At 41.4% G+C, this 20,199-nt stretch overlaps 1 protein-coding gene across 3 annotated transcripts in view; it reads left to right on the top strand.

Annotated features, from left to right (window-relative positions):
* INPP5F (inositol polyphosphate-5-phosphatase F) overlaps positions 1-20,199 on the top strand; it is a 140,111-nt gene that overhangs the window by 86,605 nt on the left and 33,307 nt on the right. For 2 of the 3 annotated variants that reach the window (XM_023224308.1, XM_023224307.2), the window contains exons 3-6: positions 7,491-7,627; positions 18,235-18,363; positions 18,585-18,752; positions 18,873-18,929. In XM_023224308.1, coding sequence (XP_023080076.1) covers positions 7,601-7,627; positions 18,235-18,363; positions 18,585-18,752; positions 18,873-18,929 — 381 coding nt within the window. In that variant the 5' untranslated portion in view covers positions 7,491-7,600. Of the gene's footprint in view, positions 1-7,017; positions 7,097-7,490; positions 7,628-18,234; positions 18,364-18,584; positions 18,753-18,872; positions 18,930-20,199 lie in introns of those variants that run through there. The other variant, XM_023224309.1, reaches the window with a different exon arrangement.

Below are 20,199 nucleotides of genomic sequence, written 5' to 3'. Positions count from 1 at the left end.
TCTTTCTTTCTTTCTTTCTTTCTTTCTTTCTTTCTTTCTTTCTTTCTCTCTCTCTCTCTCTCTCTCTTCCTTTCTCTCTCTCCCTCTCTCTCTCTTTCTCTCTCTCTCTCTCTCCTTTCTCTCTTTCTCTCTCTCCTTTCCCTTTCCTTCTGTGTCTCTCATTCTTGTTGCCCAGGCTGGACTGCAGTGGAGTGATCATGGCTCACTGCAGCCTTGACCTCCCTGGGTTCGGGTGATCTTTCCACTCTCAGCCTCCTGAGCAGCTGAAACTACAGGATTGCTCCATCATGCTTGGCTAATTTTTAAATTTTTTTTGTAGAGACAGAGTTTCCCTATGTTGCCCAGGCTGGTCTCCTGGGCTGAAGCAGTCCTGCCTTGGCCTCCCAAAGTGCTGGGATTACAAGCGTGGGCCACCATGCCCAGCCTCAAATAGAATAGAACTCAGGTTTTTAACCCAAAGCCCATGGGGTTTCTTTTTTACTTTCTAGATTTGGAATTCTTTAAAATTAAAAGACAGGTACAGAGTCATTGGGAAAAAAAAAGTTGGACGTCATAGAAGACTGAGTCATGGATTGATAACTGCTGGGTCTAGGTGATGGGTGGATTTGGTTTGATTATATTGCTCTCTCTACTTTTATGTATGTTTGAAGATGTCTAAAAGGGAAGTTTTAAAAAAATCCTATTGGCCAGTTGCAAGCCTGGGACACATTGTTTGAATGTTTTTTAGTTTTTCAACTGTAGGTTGGAAATGGAATCTATTAGCAGGGTGTAGTGGTAATAAAAATAGACACAAGGCCGGGCGCGGTGGCTCACGCCTATAATCCCAGCTCTTTGGGAGGCCGAGGCGGGCGGATCACAAGGTCAGGAGATCGAGACCATCCTGGCTAACATGATGAAACCCCGACTCTACTAAAAAATACAAACAATTAGCTGGGTGTGGTGGCAGGCGCCTGTAGTCCCAGCTACTCGGGGAGGCTGAGGCAGGAGAATGACGTGAACCCTGGAGGCGGAGCTTGCAGTGAGCCAAGATCGTGCTACTGCACTCCACACTGGGAGAGCGAGTGACACTCCATCTCAAAAAAAAAAAAAAAAAAAAAAAAAAAGACATAAATTGCCTTGTGATACTTACAGTAGATGTTCAATAAACATTTTAAGAATAACATCATGAATTATACAAATTGTTAATCCTCATAGCCATTCTCTGAAGTAGGCAGTTTTATCCCAGTTTTCATATGAGAAAACAGAATTGGAGCAGCTAAGTATTATGCTTTGAAGTGTACAAGAAGTAAATGATGGAGCTAAAACTTGAGTCCAAGTTCTGACCTCATAGTCTAGGACATTTGAAGCCTCCTTGAAAAAGGAAGGCTACTATTGAGAAGGCTTTGTTTCTGTTACATTATATTTTCTCAGATTTAATCTTCATCATAACTGCAAGGCATATTGAATATCTGTAACCTTTTAAAAAGCACATAGATTTTTCACATTTTTGTATATGAGTAGTTAACGCTAAAAAATGTGTATTTTATTTTAAAATGTATTTGAATGTGTAAGTTGAGTTTAAGTATTGGCAATACCAGTGTTTTTGTGGGAAAAAAGATGCCTCTTGGTTTTCCAAGTGATTTTGTATGTGAAATAAAACCTGTGTTTGAAAGTTAAAAATTTTATATTTTTGGCACCATACCATTAGATGGTTTATTGGAAAGATATTCTATTTGATTATGTATATTGTGGTTTGGTTATTGAATTTATTAAAATCATAATTTGTAATGTTGATGTGAAATGAATCCAGAGCAAATCAGGGCAAGAAGATGTAAACTAGGAAGGGCCTTCGTGTGTGTGTGTGTGTGTGTGTGTGTGTGTGTGTGTGAGAGAGAGAGAGAGGTCTTTGAGTCATAAAGATTTATTATTTATTTATTTTTTAGAGACATGGTCTTGCTCTGTCATTCAGGCTGGAAGTACAGTGATGCAGTCATAGCTCACTGCAGCCTTGAACTCCTGGGCTGAAATGATCTTCTCCGCTCAGCCTCCTGAGTAGTTGAGACTACAGGCATGTACCACCATGCCCAGATAACTTTTGTATCTTTTGCAGGGATGAGGTTTTGCTGTGTTGCCCAGGCTGGTTTGAAACTTCTGGACTCAAGCGATCCACTCACCTCAGCTTTCCAGAATGCTGGGATTACAGGCATGAGCCACTGCACCTGGCCTTGGCTAATTTTTTTTTTTTTTTTTTACATTTTTTGAGATGGAGTCTCGCTCTGTCGCCCTGGCTGGAGTGCAGTGGCCGGATCTCAGCTCACTGCAAGCTCCGCCTCCCAGGTTTACGCCATTCTCCTGCCTCAGCCTCCCGAGTAGCTGGGACTACAGTTGCCCACCACCTCGCCCGGCTAGTTTTTTGGTTTTTTTTTTTAGTAGAGACAGGGTTTCACCATGTTAGCCAGGATGGTCTCGATCTCCTGACCTCGTGATCCACCCGTCTCGGCCTCCCAAAGTGCTGGGATACAGGCTTGAGCCACCACGCCTGGCCTAATTTTTAAAAACAATTTTTATAGGGCTGGAGTCTTGCTATGCTGGCCAGGCTGTTTTTGAACCCCTGGCCTTGAGTAATCATCCCTCCTCAGCCTCCCAAAGTGCTGGGATTACAGGGATGACCCACCATGCCTGGCCCAACTGTAAATTGTTCACTATAAGATAGAAATGGCCTGGCGCGGTGGCTCACGCCTGTAATCCTGGCACTTTGGGAGGCCAAGATCGCATGGTCAGGCGTTTGAGACCAGCCTGGCCAATAGGATGAAACCCCGTCTCTACTAAAAAACAAAAAAAAAAAAAACACAAAAAAAAAAACAAAAAAAAACTACAAAAATTAGCCAAGTGTGGTGGTGGGCGCCCGTAGTCCCAGCTACCCAAGAGGCTGAGGCGGGAGAATTGCTTAAATCCGGGAAGTGGAGGTTGCAGTGAGCCGAGATTGCGCCACTGCACTCCAGCCTCACAACGGCACGAGACTCCGTCTCAGAAAAGAAAAATAAATAAATAAGATAAAATAAGATAGAAATTATTCCTGTGAGGTTAAGAGACCTATTGTAAGAATTTCTTTTTATTCAACAAAATTTATTGACATTGAACCGTTGGTTATCTGTTATATGCTTTTTAGGAAGATTTACATGTTAGGTTTGTTGCCAAGCAGCTAACAGGTAATGTTTCACATAACCCCTACAAGATGCTTGGTAATGTCTATTCATGCCTGATTAATTTCCTAGCACATGGTGGGTCTTCAGTTAATGTTCAATGATAATAGGGAAATGGCCTATAAAAGCCTTAAAACTTTGAAGTAAATTTCCACCCTATTTTATAAGGAATTATGAAATGTTTCCAAACTTTTGCATTTATGAAACGCTTAAAGCATATCTCCAAAAGCACCATTTCTAAAATGAGAGTTGATCAATACTTGGGGAATAAATGGGGGAAATGAAGATATTACATATCCTTTTTATTTTTATTTACTTATTTTAAAAAATTTGTTTTTGAGGCAGAGTCTCACTGTTTCGCCCAGGCTGGAGTTCAGTGGTGCCATCTCGGCTCACTGCAACCTCTGCCTCCCGAGTTCAAGCGATTCTCATGCCTCAGCCCTCCGAGTAGCTGGGATTACATATGTGCACCACCATGCCTGGCTAATTTTTGTATTTTTAGTAGAGACAGAGTTTTGAAATGTTGGCCAGGCTGGTTTTGAGCTCCTGGCCTCATGTGATCTGCCCACCTGGGCCTCCCAAAGCGCTAGGATTATAGGTGTGAACCACTGTGCCCAGCCTGTATATCCTTTATAAAAATTCTTTTATATGGGAAATACATGGTGTTATTTTTCTATACTAAATTCCTGAAACACCATTTCAATAATTTTTGGTTGGGGGTCTAATTGGGGATTGTTTTTTTTTAATGGTGTAGTCTCATAAACTGAAAAATTGCTTTTGCACGCTGTCTTTCTTAGACTATTTTTCGTTTAATTAAAAGTCTCTTGTGAGAAGTAGAAATTTGGATTGGAAAGATTGGGTGTTTGCTTCTTTCTGTCTTGTATTTATTAAAGGTTTCTTTAGGTTGTTTTATCATTTTCCCTCTATTCTCAATATGTTTAGTTCTCTGTTCAGTCCTAGTGTACACACAAAGTAGTTGGAGAATTACCAACCCATACTCTTCTGAAAAATAAATTTAGTAACCAGAGTACAATAGTGCATACGGTTTTTTTTGTCTTTATCTTTACCAGATAGTTTTCTGAAGTTCCTTTGGTTAATTTTTTCTTCTCTATCTCCTACAGTTTAGTTCTATTCTTATTTATTTATTTATTTATTTATTTACTTTTTGAGACCGAGTCTCGCACTGTCACCCAGGCTGGAGTGCAGTGGCGCGATCTTGGCTCACTGCAAGCTCTACCTCCCGGGTTCACGCCATTCTTCTGCCTCAGCCTCCCGAGTAGCTGGGACTACAGGTGCCCGCCACCATGCCTGGCTAATTGTTTGTATTTTTTAGTAGAGATGGGGTTTCACCGTGTTAGCCAGGATGGTCTCGATCTCCTAACCTCATGATCCGCCTGCCTCAGCCTCCCAAAGTGCTAGGATTACAGGCGTGAGCCACCGTGCCCGGCCTAGTCTTAATTTTTAATAGAGTTGGGTTTGCAGTTTGAGGTTCTCCCACATTCTGGTTGATTTGAACTATTTATTTGAAGGGATATGTGAAACATTACCATTGTTCTAAGAGTCAGAATTCTACTCAGAGACCAGTCAGTCATTTGCCAGGGCATACTCAGAGAACTGTCATTTCCCCCTTATCTCTTTTATCCTATTCCCATCCCCTCTTCTTTCTACCCCATTTCCACCTACTCTGTGGAGATAACTAATCTCACTGACTTCTCTCTCCTCTTGTTTTTGTACAAATGCGTGGATACATATAGTTATGCATCACTTAATGAGAAATGCATTGTTGGGCAATTTCATCTAAACATAGAAATGGTACAGTAAAAATACTGTATAAAAGATATGGTGTAAAAGATAAGAATGATATACCTGTATTGGGTACTTAACTATGAATGGAACTTGTGGAACCAGAAGTTGCTCTGGATGAGTCAGTGAGTGAATGTGAAGGCCTAGGACATTATCGTACACTACCGTAGATTTTATGTACACCATACATGTAGGCGACACTGACGTTATTTTAAAATTTCTTCTTTCTTTTTTTTAAATTTTTTTTTTTTTTGGTTTTTATTTTTTTGTTTTATTTTTTATTTTTTATGAGATGGGATCTTTCCCTGTCACCCAAGCCGGAGTGCGGTGGCATGACCATGGCTCACTGCTGCGTCAACCTCCCAGGCTTAAGCGATCCTCCTACCTCAGCCTCCTGAGTAGCTGGGACTACAGGTGCGTGTCCCAACTCCTGGCTAATTTTTAAATTTTTTGTAGAAACGAGGTCTCCATATGTTATCCAGGCTGGTCTTGAAGTCCTGGGCTCAAGCAATCCTCCTACTTGGGCCTCTCAAAGTGCTGGAATTACAGGCATGAATGAGCCTCCATGCCCTGCCAAAATTTTTTTCTTTCTTCAATACTAAATTAACCTTAGCTTACTGTAACTTTTTTACTTTATAAACTCTTTAATGTTTTAAAACGTTTTGACTTTTCTGTAATAACAGGTTAAAACACAAACACATTGTACAACTGTGCAAAAACATTTTCTTTTTACCCTTATTTATAAATAGGAGTACACCTAAAATAATGATAAAAAGTATAGTATAGCAAATACATAAACCAGTAACAGTCATTTATTATCATTATCAAGTCTTATGTACATATGTAATTGTATGTTGTATACTTTTCTATCACTAGCAGTGCAGTAGGTTTATACCAGAATCACACACACACGTAATATGTCATGCTACATTATGATGTCACTAAGTGACAGGAATTTTTCAGCTCCATTATAATTTTAAGGGACCACTACTGCATATGTAGCCCATCATTGACTGAAACATCATTATGTGGTACGTGACTGTATGTATAGATATGTATCACCTCATATTTTCTTTCTTACATGAAGGGTAGTACACTCTAGGTATTCTTTTATGCTTTGATTTGATAATATATTTTATTGGCTGGGCACGGTGGCTCACTCCTATAATCCCAGCACTTTGGGAGGTTGGGATTGCTTGAGTCTGGCAGATTGCTTGAGCCCAGCAGTTTGAGACCAGCCTGGGCAACATGGCAAAACCCCATCTCTAAAAAAAGTACAAAAATTAGCTGGGCATGGTGGTGCATGCCTGTGGTCCCAGCTACTTTAGAGGCTGAGGTGGGAGGATTGCTTGAGCCCAGGAGGCAGAGGCTGCCATGAGCTGAGATTGCACCACTGCACTCTAGCCTGGGTGACAGAGTGAGATCCAGTATCAAAACCAAAACAAAAACATATATTTATTATGTTATTGTAACATAGCCTTATTATGTACAGTCGGCCCTGTGTATCCATTGAGTTCTCTATCTGTGGCTCTAACTAACCATGGATGGAAAATTTTTGGAAAAAAAAAAAAGGATGGTTACATCTGTACTGGACATGTATAGACATTTTTTCTTGTCATTATTCCTTAAACAATACAGTTTAAAAACTGTTTACCATAGCATTTAGATTATATCAGGTATTGTAAGCAATCTAGAGATGATTTCAAGTATATGAGAGAATGTGCGTTGGTTATATACAAATACTATGCCATTTTACATGATGGACTTGAGCATCCGTGGAATTTGGTATCCACGGGGGTCCTGGAGCCAGTCCCCCACAGATACCGAGGGATGGCGGTATGTTAATAATATATTCAGTTTATCTACTTAATGCATCCAGGAATCCTTCCTTATTAATTTATAGAATACTTTTTTTTTTTTTTTTTTTTACAGCTGCATAGTACTCCATTGCATGGATGTGCCATAGTTTATTCAACCACTGTCCTGTATCTGGACATTAGGCTGTTTCCAGTGTTTTGTAATTATAAAATAGGCTTCAGTGTATATACTGTGTTGTTGAGGTGTACCCTCAGGGTAAATTCCCAAGGGTGGGATCACTGGACTGATTAAAGGTAAGTGCATTTGTTGTATTGTTAGGTACTGCTAAATTTCCTTCCAGAAAAGTTGTATTTGTCATTGGTATTCTCACCTGCACAGCTGTTTTCAGTTTTCTCACAGCCTCGCCAGCACATGTGTTGTCATTCTGGTTAATTGTTCCCAATCTGATGGGTGAGCATGGTGTCACAACTGGTTTTAATTTACATTTCTCTGATTATGAGTGAGATTGAACATCTTTTCATATGTTTAAGGGTTATTTTATGTCTTTGTGACATGTTTTACTTTAAAAGTTTATTTTGGATGCACATTTTTTTTTTTTTGTTATCATTGTTAGGTTATTCACCTTCAACTTGTCAGAACAGTAGCATTCTAAAGACGCTAGACTTTATTATGACTCTCCTCTTTCAGATCTTCCATGGTGGCTTATTCTAATTCGGCAGAAAGCATTGGTGGGCAAACTCCCAGGAGACCATGAGGTCTGTAAAGTTACCAAAATTGCTGTGCTATCACTTTCTGAAATGGAACCTCAGGATCTTGAACTAGAGGTAAGGTGAAATAAAGAGAAATTATATGGAAACCTGATATAAATGTAATAGCAAATATGAGGATTTGGTTCAGTAGACCACAGGCTTACATTTTTAGAGCTGGGTAATGTTTTTAAAATAATTTAATCCTATGATTTTCCAACTTCATTTTAGTAGTGGAACCCTTGTCTCAAAATCCATGAAATCTAGTATAGAAGACACATAAAAGCAGGGCCACTGTGGTTGAAGTAGTGTTGGGGGAATCTCTGGGGCTGTCCACTTGATCTCTCCTTGGAAGCCACCTTCTGTTTCCAGGGAGCCCTAGGGCCACAATACAGTTTGAAAACTTCTAGGGAAAAGGAGTGAGTTAAGAAAAGGAGACCTCTTATTATATCCTCTTTTATCCGCATTTCTTGAAAATTTTCTAATTACCCTATTACAGTTTAGAAGGAAAGGTTTTTAAAAGGAAGACAGTCACTCATCTAATGTAATCTGTTTATTTTCCAGAGAAGAGCTCAAGTCCACAAGTAGAGTGATTTAAGGACGAAATACATGAGATTGCCTAGGGCTAGTGTTTTTTTACCACAAGGTGCTGCCTCCTAGTAGAAGTAACCCATGAAAGCATTTATGTCCTGTTTGCTCTCAGTGTGGGGATTTGACGCCTAGGAATTGTCTTCACTCTGATGTAGCCATAGCCTGTTTTGTTCACTGTTCATTGTGCCAGGCGGGCCCTATGTATTACATAGATGATAATATTTAGCCCTTAGGACCACCCTATGAAGTGGGCATTACTACAAATAAAGAAAGGAGGCTAGGTGGGTGGCTGAGGCTGGAGGATCGCTTGAGCTGAGGGGTTCGAGACCAGCCTGGGTAACATAGCCAGACCTTGTCTTGTGGGGGAAAAAAAATGAGTGGATTTCAGAAAATAAAATAAAAACAAAGGCAGCCTGGCAAGGGTTAAGTCACACAGCTGGTACAGGTGGGGCCTGGATGTAGACTCAGGCTGCCTGGTCCTGTGTAACTCTGCTGAGCTGCCGCCCTGTTACCTGAACAGCAGGTAATGATAGCAAAGCACACACTGCCCCACAACTCAGCACATGTTTTTCCATGTAGAGTTCTTGGGGAGGAAGTTTGGGGACTGGGTTAAATTGCCTTAAGAATAAGTAAAAATGAAGCTATTTTTATGCTTTAAGTGTCACTGGAAGTTTGACAGTCGAGTTTTAAGAAACATTAAAATGAAGCGGACTCTGATTATTATTTGTTACAGGAATTGAAAAAAGTTTAGAGTTCTTATTCTCCTTTTGTTGGTACTTATGCTAGAACACTATTCACTATTGCTGATCGAGAGACAAAAAGCCTAGGCGGCAATTAGGCCTATTAAAAGCAGATGTTTATAGTTTTTGTTTGGGTTTTTTTTTTTTTTTTTTTTTGGTGAAGAGCAGCCAGACTAGCAAAAATTGTATTAGTTTCCTAAGCCAGTAAATTTGCTGGCAATGTCTTTTGGATGGTTTTGCTGGCACACTGAAAGATCAGGATGGCTTGTTATCACAGACCTTTCCCTTGAAGGTGGGCACCCTTTGGCCTGGCATTCGGGTTTGAGCACTAAGCCTGGGGTCTCTGGCAGTTTGATTTAGAGCCGGGAGCCAGCCCTCCCAGCACTTTGTCCATCCGCCAGTCAGGATTTGCATATTTGGCACTCCCAGTTCTGGGGAAATTAAATGTCACACCTCATTCAGAAAAGGTTGAGGCCTTCAGGGAGGTTTTCTGATGTCCTTCATGGCCACCAATCTGTAACATTTTTGAGACTAGTAGCTGACTATTTAATAAATGGGGAAAAAACCAAGATGGCTTTAGGAACTAACATTTACATGGAGTTTTAAAGCCCCAAAGTGTGAATATTTATCAAAGCTTTAAGAACTTCTTTATTCTTCTTACTTTCCCTTTTCTTTCTCTTGATAATCTAAGGGAAAGAGATTATATTCAAATAAAAAGGAAAGTGAGATTTCCTCCATAGACATAATTATTTTGACAGCTGTTGGGCTGTACAGTATAAACTACTGCACTTCTCAGGGGCGGCAAGATCATGGTTCACATTAAGAGCTGAATATACGTAATGACTCTGCTAATTAGGAGTAAAAGTAACAACAGAGAAAGTATTTCCAGATCCTATCTCAGTGAATAGTTTGGTACACTTTTCTCAAGAGATTACAATTTTAGCAATTTGCACTTTCGCCATTTTTTCTTTCCTTGTAATCCTGTTTTATGGTAAAGGAGCTTTACAACAGTGAACAGCAGGAAGGGCAAATAACCACATGTTGAAAATCACGACTTTATTTTCTTTTAATATGTTAATTTAAATCTTGGTATCTTTATTTCAATTTCCATATAACTCAATTTAAAAGAGTTTTTGGAAGCTTAATCCTTTTTACATTGTGTTTTTTGATTATACAGTAAATTGTAAAAGAGAAGAAAAACAATTCCCCCACTTGGAAATAATTGTTATCAATATTCTACTGAGTTTTAGTGGGTGTTTCCATTTGTACCTAGGCTCTTTGGAGGACCAGTGTTACTTTCACATGTTTCAGAATAGTTTTTCTGTTTTGCATTTTTACATATTTTCCTCTAGTCTTATTATTTTTTTAAGAACACAGGAAGACTTTGTTAAACAAAACTACTTATTCCTCCTTAGTATGACTTTCTGATTTGGATGTCTGTGTATCAGTTTGAATAAGCTGCATTTATTCCAGCAGTATCCTTTAATGTGGTCACTATTCCCAGATTTGCTAAAGCCTAAGTCTGTGTTCTGTAATTGGAGCAGAAGCAATCTTATTTCAGAGATGGGTATTAATAGAATTTCTAGTTTTCTGCCTCTGTTGTCTTTTTATCTCAAATATATGCCTTATTTGTTTGCCAATTAAAAAAAAAATTCAAATACCATACAGTTCATCCATTTAAAGTATATAAGTCAATGGTTTTTAGTGTATTCAGAGTCATGTGGTTATCACCACAATCAATTTTAGAACCTTTCATCATCCCCCAAAAAAACCCCGTCTTCGTTAGCAGCCACTCCTCATTTCCTTCCAAACTCCAGCTCCCCAGCACTGTGCAACCACTAATCTCCTTTCTGTCTCTATAAATATTTGCCTGTTCTGGACATCTCATATAAACAGAATGATACACCACGTGGCCTTTTGTGATGGACTTCTTTCACCTAGCATAGCTTTTAAGTTTCGTTCCAGTTGTAATGTGTAGCAGTACTTTATTTTTCTTTATTGCCAGATAATCCCTTGTATGGGTATGTCACATTTTATTTCTTTGTTCATCAGTTGATGGACATTTGAGTTGTTTCCACCTTTTAGCTATTATGAATAATGCTGTCATAAACCATTTTGCATACAAGTTCTTGGTGGTATATTTGTTTTTATCTCTCTTGGGTGTGTACCTAGGAATGGAATTGCTGGGTCATATGGTAACTCTAACCTTTTGTGGAACTGCCAGACTGACTTTTTTTTTTTTTTTTTTTTTTGAAACAGAGCCTTGCTCTGTCCCCCAGGCTGGAGTGCAGTGACGTGATCTCGGCTCGCTGCAACCTCCGCCTCCCTTGGTTGAAATGATTCTCCTGCTTCAGCCTCTCGAGTAGCTGGCACTACAGTTATGTGCCACCACACCCGACTAATTTTTTGTATTTTTAGCAGAGATGGGGTTTCACTGTGGTTAGATGGTCTTGATCTCCTGACCTGGTGATCCACCCACCTTGGCTTCCCAAAGTGCTAGGATTATAGACGTGAGCCACTGTGCCTGATTTTCAAAACAGTGTGCTATTTTACAAAAATGATGTAAAGAGGCCAGGCACAGTGGCTTATGCCTATAATCCCAGCACTTTGGGAGGCCGAGGCAGGAGGATTGAGACCAGCCCGGGCAACATGGTGAGACTCTGCCTCTGCAGAAACAGCCATGTGTGGTAGTACATCCCTGTAGTCCCAGCTACCCGGGAGATCACCTTAGCCTGGGACTTTGAGGCTGCAGTGAACTGTGATCGTGCCCCTGCACTCCAACCTGGGCAATGGAATGAGACACTATCTCCAAAAAGAGAGAGAGAGAGAGGTAGGGGTCAAGTGCAGTGGCTTATGCTTGTAATCTCAGCACTTTGGGTGGCCGAGGTGGGAGGATTGCTTCAGGCCAGGGGTTCGAGACCAGCCTGGGCAACATAGCAAGACCCTGTCTCTATAAAAAATTTAAAAGTTAGCTGGATGTTGGCCGGGTGTGGTGGCTAACGCCTGTAATCCCAGCACTTTGGGAGACCGAGGCGGGTGGATCACCTGAGGTCAAGACCAGCCTAACCAACATGGAGAAACCCCGTCTCTACTAAAAATACAAAATTAACCGGGCATGGTGGCACATGCCTGTAATCCCAGCTACTCTGGAGGCTGAGGCAGGAGAATCATTTGAACCTGGGAGGCGGAGGTTGTGGTGAGCAGAGATCATGCCATTGCACTGCAGCCTGGGCAACAAGAGTGAAACTCCGTCTCAAAAAAAAAAAATTAGCTGTGTGTAGTGGTGTATACCTGTAGTCACAGGTAGTCAAAAGGCTGAGGCAGGAGGATTGCTTGAGCTCTGGAGTTTGAGGCTGCAGTGAGCTGTGATTGCACCACAGCACTCCAGCCTGGATGGTGGAGTGAGACCCTGTCTCTAAAAAAGAAAATTTAGAAATCTGTATGAGGGTACGAAGAATCTGTAATGGTTTAAATAATGAGGACACAGATGTTGCTTCTTTAGAAAAAAATACCCTTTAAAGTTATATAGGTTTTGTTCTGTGTCTGCATATCTTATTTGCGTATCTCATTGCCTTAATAGATAACCGCATCATTTTCCCTGTTTAGTTTCCATCAGACATCTGTTTAAAATTTTAGCTTCAGATGGATATAGATACCAGCTTTTCACATAAAATTATTTATGTCCCTTTTCTTAAATGACAGCAGCAACATCAACCCTTAATCTCAGTCATAAGATGTAAGTTGCAAGCACAATTAAAAAACTAGGGAAGTGCCGTGGAGCTTGTGGAGAAGTAGCTGGGAGTTGTAGCTGTGGTGTTTTCTTTTTGAAATCTCGTGTTTCAGAGTTGTGATAAGGACCTAACCACGTACCACACAAAACTGGCTGGGCCTCTGGAAAAGGGAAGGTGACCCTGTTGCCAGTGCTGTGCATTGTAATCCCTGGAGCTCTGTGTAAACAAAATACCTTAGGACTGGGAAGGAATCCTAAGTAATTTTCTCTATCCCTGTTTTTTGTCAGGACTGAATTTAACCGTTTCAGAAAAGTAGTGCTCTGTACTTTATTTTCTAAAGGTAACTGTGTAGAAGATTCTGACATACTCATTGGAAATGTTTACATTTATAGTAATCTCATTTGTTTGTTTGAGACAGGGTCTCGCTCTGTCACACAGGCTGGAATGCAGTGGCACGATCCTCCTGCCTTCAGCCCTCCAAGTGGCTGGGACTACAGGCATGCGCCACCACCCTCGGCTGATTTTTTTTTTTCTATTTTTTGAAGAGATGGGGTCTCACTGTATTCCCCATGCTGGTGTTGAATACCTGGGCTTAAGCTATCCGCCTGCCTTAACCTCCCAAAGTGCTGGGATTATAGGTGTGAGCCCCAGCACCTGGCCAGCAATTTAAATTTTTTATTTAGAAAAAAATCACTTTTAAGAGACAGAGAAAGCCTTCCAGTAAAGGTGTTTCTGTGAGTTTGAACTTTGTTATACAGATCCACAATCCTTATCTGAACTTCCGGGGGCCATATTTATTTTAGAATTCAAGTTTTTTAGGGTTTTCAAATGGTTATTCCATGTATTTTCTACAGTCTAAAGTGGTTCTGAAGCATTACCCTACAATAAAACACGTTAATGTTTTTTAAAGAATTGTATGACTATTCATACTAAGGGAGGTAAGTGATGATTATCAGTATCTTCATATCAATTCAGGGCATGCTTTGTCATTAAATGAGTTTTTAACTTAAAAAATACACTTTCGGGTTTTAGAGTTTTTTGGATTTTGGAATTGTACATAAGGAAGTTAAGGGATGATGGGCTTATATTAACTCTTCTGTTTCACGGCCAGGATGAGGGTAGATAAAAGAAATAAAAATAGAAAAGACCAGATGTGGTGACTCATGCTTGTAATCCCAATGCTTTGGGAGGCTGAGGCGAGCAGATCACTTGAGGTCAGCAGTTCAAGACCAGCCTGGCCAACATGGTGAAACCCTGTCTCTATTAAAAATACAAAACTTAGCCAGGCATGGTGGCACGTGCCTGTAGTTTCAGCTACTCCAGAGGCTGAGGTGGGAGAACCGCTTGGATCTGGGAGGCAGAGGTTGCAGCAGGCTGAGATTGTGCCATTGCACTCTAGCCTGGGCAACAGAGCAAGACTCTGTCTCAAAGAAGGAAAGAAGGGAGGAAGGAAAGGAAGAAGGAAGGAAGGAAGGAAAGGGAAGGGGGAAGGGGAGGGGAGGAAGGAAGGAGGGAGGGAGGAAGGCAGGCAGTAAGGAAGGAAATGCCAAGCTTAGAGAATAAGTAATTTTTAAAGTAGATCAGACTGAAGCCGTAGCCTTTCTGGGTCTGCATCTAGAAGCAGACAGTAGCAGGTGGGAATTTGGCCCCTACACAGTAAAGAGGACTAACCGGGCTTCATGGGAGATGGGAGCCTGGGGCCATGCTTAGCACTTGAGGCCTGGTGCTCAGGTGGAACTCCCTAGATCATGAAGGGGGCTGTTAGAGTGTCTGCACTGAGTTGGATAATCAATCCTGCATAGAGCATCTCCTGTGTGCGATATCAGTAGCACTTCCGTGAAGAAATACTGGTCTGGACAAAAGATAGGGATCTGAATCAACACCATAGCAATGAGCATGAAGTGGTTGGGGTTGATAGGAGAGACTTAGAGAAGGAGAATGATGGAAGATGATTCCAAGATTTCTTGCTTAAATGATCCTGTGGGTGATGCCATCATTACCTGAAATAGGACATACCAGAGAAAGAACAATATTTGGGGAGCAGATGTTGCTCAGTTCTAGAGATGCTGAGTTTGAGAGTCTAGTGTGTCTCAGTGTAGGGGAGACGTCACATGTATCAGTCTTGAGATGAGGGCGAAGGAGTGGAGTTAGCAAATGTAGAAGTAGTTAAAATGAGGAAAGAGGGTGACATTCTCTAGATGGAGCATGAAGACTGAGAAGAGAGTTAAGGGTAGAACACTGGGAATACCGTCAGTTTTAGAGAAGAAAGATAGACCCACAAAGGAGACTGAGAAGAAACAGCCAGAGGTGGGGAAGGACCCGGGGAGGTTGTTGTCATGGGGACCAGAGGAAGAGACAGCAGGGAGTGTTCATGAGCGCCACATTCCGAGAGACAGTTAGGAGGCCTAAGCAGTGTCATTGGAGCCTTTACTCCTTGACCTGCCCCAATCAGATTATAGTCGCAGCAGTTCCAGTGGCTGGGACACTGTCCCCTGCTGGCTCTCAGAGTGGATTCCAGGTTTGAGGAATGGATTTAAAAGAAGATTCTCACATGTGTAAACATGTCCCAAGGTGCTAGGAAAGGGGCTATTAGAGGTTGGGACAAAGGAAAGGGGTGAATGATGAGCCCAGGTCCTAATCCCAGAAACTAACCTTGAAGAGAAAAATGGACTCCGTCTTCCTGAGTGAGGAAAACCTGGGTGCAGACTAGGTGTGCTGTTGCACATTTACTTGAAATAGCCAGACCTTTGATAGATTCCGAGGGGGAGGATTTTGCTGGCTTGAGTGCTCTTAAGGAATGACTATGTTGGCCGGGCGTGGTGGCTCACGCCTATAATCCCAGCACTTTGGGAGGCTGAGGCGGGCAGGTCACATGAGGTCGGGAGTTTGAGACCAGCCTGACCAACATGGGGAAACCTCGTTTCTACTAAAAATACAATATTAGCCGGGCATGGTAGTGCATGCCTGTAATCCCAGCTACTCGGGAGGCTGAGGCAGGAGAACTGCTTGAACCCAGGAAGTGGAGGTTGTGGTGAGCCGAAACCGCACCATTGCACTACAGCCTGGGAGCAAAATTCCGTCTCAAAAAAAAAAAAAAAGGATGACTGTGTCTGTGTATCCCGTTTTGAATAGTAAAATTGTAACAATCTGTAGCTCGGTCTTGAGCAAGTAAGCATGTTTTCAGGTTTTTAAGCGTTATTCATAGGCCTAATCATTAACATTTTATATAAAAATTGCTAGCCAACAGTGGCCTGGTGCCACAAGCAAAGCAGTAGCAGGAGACCAAAGGGGAACATCTGTTTAAAACTGCTGCTCTGCTGCCCCAGTGATGCTGTATCAAGGAGGGTGGGGTGTGTGCGACATGTTCATGGGAGAAGGGAGTGATGGCTGTGAAAGCTCCAATGGCAGCCACTGCTAAGGCGCTAGAGGTAGGAGTCAACAAGACAAAGATCCTGCCTTGAAGGAGCTTATATTATAGAAGGAGGAGACAGATGATAAACATCAGCACAATAACTATAGTATGTTGGAAAGTAATAAACACTGATGGAAATGAAAGTTGAGCACAGTAAGTGTGGTGGAGGGAGTGCCCAGGAGTGAAGATGGAGGGGGTGTCCGGGCAGAGAGGACAGCTGTGTTGAGGAATAGCAAAGAAGCCAATGTGGGTGGAGTGGGGTGAGCAGGGGGCAGAGAGGACTAGGAGGTGAAGCTGGTGGAGGGGAGGGGAGGGTCTGGTTTTGGACGTGTTGAGTTTGAGATGTCTGGTAGACATCCCAGTGGAAATGTTGGGATATGTGAGGCTGGAGTTTTGGGAGAGAGCTGGGCTGGAAATAAACATTTGGGAAGGTGGGTTGGCATGTGGACGGTATTGGAATCCATGAGTCTGGATGAAATCACTGAGGGAGTGAATGCAGATGAGAAGGGCATCAGGGACTGAAGCTTGGGGCACCTAGACATCAAGCAGGAGGCTGGAAAGGAACCAGTCAAAGCGGTAGAGGAGGAGTGACCAGTGGGAGCCAGGTGAAGCCGTGTATTGTAGGATGAGGGAGTGACTTAGATGCTACTGAGAGGTTAAGAACCAAGAGCACTGGATTTAGCAAAGTGGAGGTCATTGATCATGCTGGAGACAGCAGCCTGGGAGAGTGGTGAAAGTAGGGTGGAGGGGTGGGTTGGGGAGAGAATGGGAGGACTGGAGCTAGAGGCAGTGAGGAGTGCAGAGTGAGAGGACAGCAGTGTTTGAGGAAGAGGAGTCGAGCGGGGGTGTGCAGAGCAGAGGGGCAGAGGAGGATGGGCCTGTGTGCTGACAGAAACCATCACAGAAAGAAGGGTGCTGTATCCATACACTTGGTTCTGTCTTCTCTCCTTCCCTGTCACCTGGAGTTCTTGCTAGTTTTATTTGAAGGGAAATAAAGTGAGCTGTTCTGGCAGAAGGAATATAAATCTTTTCTGCCTCATCTTTAGTTCCCTTGTCTTTAATGGTAGGGCAGGAGCAGCTTAAAGCTGTAATCATGGTGTGAAACCCGTGTGGACAGTTTTTGATAGCCATAATTTTGAAAAGGCTTGAAATCATCTAGAGATTCCATATTGCACATGAAAATTTGGTCTGGTTATTAGTTTCTACTTCCAAATTTAATAAAACAGGGACACGCTCTCTCTCTCCCCCTTTTCTTAGATAATCAAAGTTTAAATTCGCTTTTCTTCTCATTTTATGTTAACAGTTATTTTGTACAATACTGATGATAATAAGCATTTATTAAGTATTAGTTCTTATTAAGAGTCTCCTACTTAGTGTAGCAATGAAACTAGTTTGTTGAAAAAATGGAATTGGTCTGCATATTGTTAACAGAATTTGTGTGTACATTTCAGAATATTTGCTTTGTTTGCTGAGCTACATGAAATTATATGTAAAACCCTCAACTTTAACCAGGTAGCCTTCTTTAGAACCTTCTGTGCCTACTCTTATCTTTACACAGCTGTATTCACGCTCCCATGCCCTTCCTTACCCTTGTCAGTTGTGCAGCACTTCTCCTGCAGCCCCTAATTACTGCTTCTTCAAGTTTAACTAATCTCTGGACCCAAAGCGTATGTTATTAAGCTGATTTCATTAGTGCATGTGAGCATAGGAGGAGAGGGAGTGGTTGAAATGTCCAGCTTTTAGGGCTCCCACTAGAGCAGGCTCTTAAGCCATCTTCTCAACCAAAACACTCAATTAGCATCGGTGTTTAGCACGGATACCTGTAAAATCATAACCCTGAAGCATAGCAAATGTGCATTTTGCAATTTTTAAATTCTTAGATACTAATTTCCAAAGCATTAATAACCTCAGCCAGAACATTTCGTTCTTCAGTTACGTTAGAGGAGAACTGATTATGAGCCTAACCTGAATTTTCCACCTCTAAATCCTAAGTCTATCCTGCCCTGTATTCTTTGTGTTTTATCCTCTGCTGTAGCTTTCTCATCATGGGACTCACAGCTGTGTGTGCCATCAATTGTCTACTTGATAATTTTTCTAAGTCTTGAGGTTTACTGTTAATCAGAATGCCTGAGCAGTAGCATTTAATTTTGCACTCGAACACTTAACAAACAGATATTAATAATAACAAATCATCTTTCTCTTCCTATTTAGCTCTGTAAGAAGCATCATTTTGGTATTAACAAACCAGAGAAGATTATACCATCTCCTGATGACTCAAAGTTTCTACTGAAGACCTTTACGCATATTAAATCCAATGTGTCTGCTCCTAATAAAAAGAAAGTAAGAGTTTAATTGATATGGGCTTTGAATTCATCTTTGATTAGTTTTAAATGGAGAGATAATTCTCTACTCAGAAAATTTATTTTCAAACCATTTGTTGTATCGAAGCACTGTCTCCTTATGTCCTTGGGATTATTTTCACTTCTCTTAGGAATTTATGTGTTATCCTCAGACTACTTTACATTTAATTTCTGTAGTAATAGTACATTAATTTCTTATAGGTTAAGGAAAGTAAAGAGAAGGAGAAGTTGGAGAGGAGATTGCTTGAAGAGTTGCTGAAGATGTTCATGGACTCGGAATCCTTTTATTATAGCTTGACCTATGACCTGACCAATTCGGTGCAGAGGCAGAGCGCTGGGGAGAGGGATGGTCGGCCCCTCTGGCAGAAGGTACCACTCACAGCTCATAGAGCAGGGTTTGCCCTTGGGAACAAGTGATGGCCTGTTTTGGCTTTTGTAGGAAAACTGAAATAATGTGTTTCTGAACTGTTGTTTCTGCACCTTTTCTAGGTTGATGACCGATTTTTTTGGAATAAATACATGATACAAGATCTTACTGAGATTGGTGTGAGTAGTTGTTTCTAAAATATCCTAACCCTACTGAGATTGGTGTATTTGTTTCTAAAACGTCTGGATATAATTGTTAAGCAAATGTTTTTTAATTAAGATACATTTTTAAAGATCACTATGTTTTCCCCTGTGGAATGGGAATCATTTAGGTAGGAAAACCAAGGCATTATTTTAAGGCAGTTTACAATTCCACTGCCTCGTCACAGGCTGTCTTTTTAGCAGATTCCCATAGGATGGTGGTAAGTTAAGGCTGTGGAACTCATGTTTGTAGAGGTCCTGCAAAAGAGGTATTTTCTTTTTTCTTTTCTTTTTTTTTTTTTTTTTTTTTTGAGATGGAGTCTTGCTCTGTCGCCCAGACTGGAGTGCAGTGGCACGATCTCAGCTCACTGCAAGCTCCGCCTCCCAGGTTCACGCCATTCTCCTGCCTCAGCCTCCCGAGTAGCTGGGACTACAGGCGCCTGCCATCACACCCGGCTAATTTTTTGTATTTTTAGTAGAGACCAGGTTTCACTGTATTAGCAAGGATGGTCTCGATCTCCTGACCTCGTGATCCGCCCACCTTGGCCTCCCAAAGAGCTGGGATTACAGATGGGAGCCACCACACCTGGCCAAAAGAGGTATTTTCTTTCTACCCATTGGGAAAGTTGAAGCCCAGTTTTCCTTTAATGGTACCATTTATTTTTACTTTCGCCACACCTCTGTTTTCCCATCTGGGAATTGGAATAGACAAATCTCTAAGGCCATTGCTGTACTACCGGTATTTGATTGAGGGAAAATACGGAATATGATCAGATTATTGCATGAAGTTCCTCTGGTTTGATGATTACTTTCTTCCTTTTCTTGGTCATGTATGTTGGAAAATTGACTGTCTGAAGACAATTCATTCAATCAACAAATATTTATGGAAGGCCTGTTATGTGCCACTTGTCTTTTCAACACTAAACAAAGCAGGCAAATAGGTGAATAAAGTCATGTATTATCTTTTAACCTTTCAGAAATTTCAGACCTTTTCCTTTTGGTTTATCCCCCTTACTGGTGGTTAGTTTCAGTGATTTTCCCATACTCTATGGTGTCTTCGCTAGATATCCATCAATTGCCTCTATGGAGAATGAGGCCTGAGATTATTCTTAGCTCTGTTTGCAATGCTGATCAAACTGTGACCACCAAAACCCAGTGGTAGAGGAGAAAAGCAGGGGCGTCTGTAATGAGCATTTGTCCTGTGTGCTGACAAGATCGAGCTCTAATTGTTTTTGCTGAGTTTTTGTCA

This window comes from Piliocolobus tephrosceles, chromosome 9 (genome assembly GCF_002776525.5).
Source record: "Piliocolobus tephrosceles isolate RC106 chromosome 9, ASM277652v3, whole genome shotgun sequence".
Lineage (NCBI taxonomy): Eukaryota > Metazoa > Chordata > Mammalia > Primates > Cercopithecidae > Piliocolobus > Piliocolobus tephrosceles.
The sequence above is the reverse complement of the archived record's forward strand: the minus strand, read 5'-3'. Positions and strand labels throughout refer to the sequence as shown.